Source organism: Suricata suricatta, chromosome 17 (assembly GCF_006229205.1).
Source record: "Suricata suricatta isolate VVHF042 chromosome 17, meerkat_22Aug2017_6uvM2_HiC, whole genome shotgun sequence".
NCBI classification, from domain to species: Eukaryota; Metazoa; Chordata; class Mammalia; order Carnivora; family Herpestidae; genus Suricata; species Suricata suricatta.
In genome coordinates, this window is record NC_043716.1 from 53,849,882 (window position 1) to 53,853,401 (window position 3,520).

At 53.1% G+C, this 3,520-nt stretch overlaps 1 protein-coding gene and 1 long non-coding RNA gene across 2 annotated transcripts in view; one reads left to right on the top strand and one right to left on the bottom strand.

The window, feature by feature from the left end:
* The window catches only part of PRPSAP1 (phosphoribosyl pyrophosphate synthetase associated protein 1), a 27,175-nt gene extending 26,758 nt beyond the window's left edge, over window positions 1-417 (bottom strand). Inside the window, exon 1 of the mRNA XM_029927543.1 lies at window positions 37-417. Within this exon, the coding sequence (XP_029783403.1) occupies window positions 37-206 (170 nt within the window). The 5' untranslated portion in view covers window positions 207-417. The remainder of the gene's footprint in view (window positions 1-36) is intronic.
* The window catches only part of LOC115281878, an 18,937-nt gene continuing 15,639 nt past the window's right edge, over window positions 223-3,520 (top strand). Inside the window, exon 1 of the long non-coding RNA XR_003904442.1 lies at window positions 223-489. This is a non-coding gene — a long non-coding RNA (uncharacterized LOC115281878). The remainder of the gene's footprint in view (window positions 490-3,520) is intronic.

Below are 3,520 nucleotides of genomic sequence, written 5' to 3' on the forward strand. Positions count from 1 at the left end.
GCCACCCCGGCCAGGGGCCCCGCCCCGCCCCCTTACTCGGTGATGCGCTTGGCCAGCTCGGTGCAGGCGGCCGTGGAGTTGGCCGAGAAGACCCGGTAGCCGGTGCGGGCGGCGTTCATGGCCGGGCGGGCGGCCGGGCTGGCTCGGGGGACGCGGAGAGTCGAGGACGCCGAGAGCGGGGGCAGCAGCAGCAGCTTCTTGGGCATCGTCCGGCCCGAGGCGCGATTACGGCCGGCCGGCGCGGGGCGGCGCCCGGAGCGGCCGCGAGGCCGGGGACCCGGCTGGGGAAGGCGCCGAGAGACCCGGTCCGGGACGGGGAGAGGCCCGAGACCCCCCACCTCCACGTACGCGAGGCCACCAACGGCTGGGGCCGAACCCACGCTCGCGGCGACCGGCGTTGCAGCCGCCTAGGAGCCAGTGGCGAGGCCGCCGCCCCCTCTGGGAATCCGAGAGGCGCCGGCTAGAGCGTCCGCGGAGCCGCCATCTCAGGTGAGGGCAGGGCGGTGGGCAACTCTTCTCAAGCTGGTTCTGCCGAGAGAAGCCTGACGCCGCTTGCTTTTGTCGCTCCTCCGGAAGCTCTCTTGAGCTCACGTTCTTGGACGGTGCGGCCTGACTTGGTAGTGGTCCCAGCCGTTTCCAGCTCTTCTGCCAGATTCCAAAATGTCTGCGTCCAAGGAGGGTGCCCATCTAGCTCTGCGCCTCTATGGTAACACCGCCGGAGCGCCCAGCTGGGATTGATTTGAAAAGTGGAGGGCGGGGTTGTTTTCCGCTGGTTGCGGGCTGAGCTAAATGCCCCGGAGGTGGCTTGGGTGCCGGAGCTTGATCTTTATTCCCCAAACGGACTCTAGCCTCGTATCTGCACTTAAGGCAAAGTTCCCCGAGCGCGTCGAAGATACTCCTGTCAATTATTACTTTGCTCTCAGCCACAAAAGCCCTTCTTCCTCCTCACCTACATGCTCAGGTCCCTCAAAGACCTGCTCCCAGTAGCATCTGCTCGGCGGAGTCTCGCTAGATCGATCACCTCAATCACAGGCAGCCACCCTCTGCTCCCGGACTGTACCGGGGCTGGTCCCATGCAGAGTTGCATGTGTTTTTACTTGCCTTTGTGAATTTCCAACTAGGATGTAAACGGTCTTAGGGCAAGATCGTGTATCACTTAGTGCTTCTGATTTCCCACCAGAGTCTAGGGCAGTGCCCTGGCTTCCAGATACGTACAATCAGTACATGTTGAGTAAGATCCAAGAAGAAAGTGGAAATTGAAGAAGGTTTGAGTCGTCAGTTACCAGCTGCCCCAAGACTAGGGAGGGAGGGAGAGAGGTGTAGTGCTTCTCACATGCACAGTACCGCTTTCTGAAAATGTCTTTTGGGGACTCTGCCTGTTGTGACATTGGGCCAGAGGGAACAATAGAGTGTGACTTATCACCACCAGAAGCCTGACAATCCCGAGGAAGATTTAGGATTTGGAAATCTGCAGTAGCCTGACCCACATTCGGCTGGTTCTCCAGAATTACTGCTGCACCCACGCCCTCGCCCCCATCGGGGCAGGTTAAGTCAAACAAATGAACAAACAAACAAAAAACTGCATACGACCTAAATAGCCTGGGCCAAATTATTTAACCATAAGCCTTGTTATCTCCGAGAACAGAAGGAAATCACTTCCCTTCGCATTTCCCTATCTCCCCCAGCACCCCTGGCACACTTCATTTTTTCAGGTCTTCTTGAACTGTACGGCTTCCTCTAGTCCCTCGGTGAGTGATCATAACCTTGAGTTGATTGCGCAGCTGATAAATCCTGGAGTCAACCTTTACCTTTTTCATTCCCTCGATTTCTACATCTATCCATTTCTCCATACGTTAATGTTCACGGAGCACCTGCTATTTGCCAGGCCCCTTTTAGGTGTTTGGGATACTTAAAGAAAAACAAAACACAAACAAAACCCCTCCTATCCTGGGAAATACAATCATTTAAAAAAAAAAAAAGAATAGGTGCTGGGGGCCTGGGAAGCTCAGTAGGTTAAGCGTCTGACTCTTGATTTTGGCTCGGGTCACGATCTCTCGGGTTGTGAGTTGAAGTCTGGGGCTCCATGCTGACAGGGTGGGGCCTGCTTGGGATTCTCTCTCTCTGTTTCTCCCCCACTCACACTGTGTCTGTTTCTCTCTAAATAAATAAACTTAAGAAAAAAATGAACAGGGGCTCCTGGGTGGCTCAGGCAGTTAAGCGTCCGACTTCAGCTCAGGTCATGATCTCGCAGTTTGTGGGTTCAAGCCCCACGTCGGGCCCTGTGCTAACAGCTCAGAGCCTAGAGCCTGCTTTGGATTCTGTGTCTCCCTCTCTCTCTGCCCCTCCCTCACTCATGCTCTGTCTCTTTTTCTCACAAAAATAAACATTAAAAACAATTTTTTAATGAACATTTGGGGGCACCTGGGTGGCTCAGTCGGTTAAGCATCTGACTCTTGATTTTGGCTCAGGTCTTGATCTCACAGTTCATGAGCTCAAGCCCCATGTCAGGATCTGTGCTGACAATGTGAAGCCCCCTTGGGATGCTCTCTCTGCCCTTCCTCTCTTTGCTTTCTCCCTCCCTCTCTCTGTCAAAATGAATAAATGAAGAAAGAAAGAAAGAAAGAAAGAAAGAAAGAAAGAAAGGAAGGAAGAAAAAGAAAGGAAGAAAGAAAGAAAGAAAGAGAAAGGAAGAAAGAAAGAAAGAAAGAAAGAAAGAAAAAGAAAGGAAGAAAGAAAGAAAGAAAGAAAGAAAGAAAGAAAGAAAGGGAAAGGAAGAAAGAAAGAAAGAAAACAAACTTAAAAAAAAACTGGGCACTTGGGTGACTTAGTCAGTTGGGTGTCCAGCTTCGGCTCAGGTCATGACCTCACGGTTCGTGGGTTCGAGCCCTGCGTCAGGCTCTGTGCTGACAGCTAGCTCAGAACCTGGAGCCTGCTTCCGATTCTGGTCTTTCTCTCTCTCTGGCCCTCCCCTGCTCGCACTGCCTCAATGAAAGGACACAGGTCTGAACCAAACTGACTTCATGACAGGCTTCAAGTTTTCCCTCTGACCTTGGAGGCCTAAGTGTCAGTTTCTTGGAATCATTAGACAATGAAAGGGCACACATTGCCCAAGGACCTTGTAACACCCAATCAGGAAAGGCCAGCTAACACCCTTAACATTCCTAAGGGCAGGCCTAGAGATAGAAGCTATCCATAGTCACTTATTGCTTAAGGCTAGTCACGCCCTACGTGAAGGTCCTGGGTCCTGGGTCCACTCTGTAATTGGTTAACACTCTAAATGTTGTGATTGGGTCCCGCCAAAAGTAACGAACACTCTGGACAATGTGTATGGTTAAACTTGCTGCCAATGATGTTACCCGATAATGATTGGACCACTGTGCCTGTGTCACCATTTCCTGTGACTCCCCCTCCCAACCCCATAAAGGCCCTACCCGCCCCCCCCCGCCCCCCCCCATTTGTTCGGGCCTCTCAGCACGGATCCACTGCGCTGGTGAGGTCTGTGAGCCCGAGCCTGTAATGA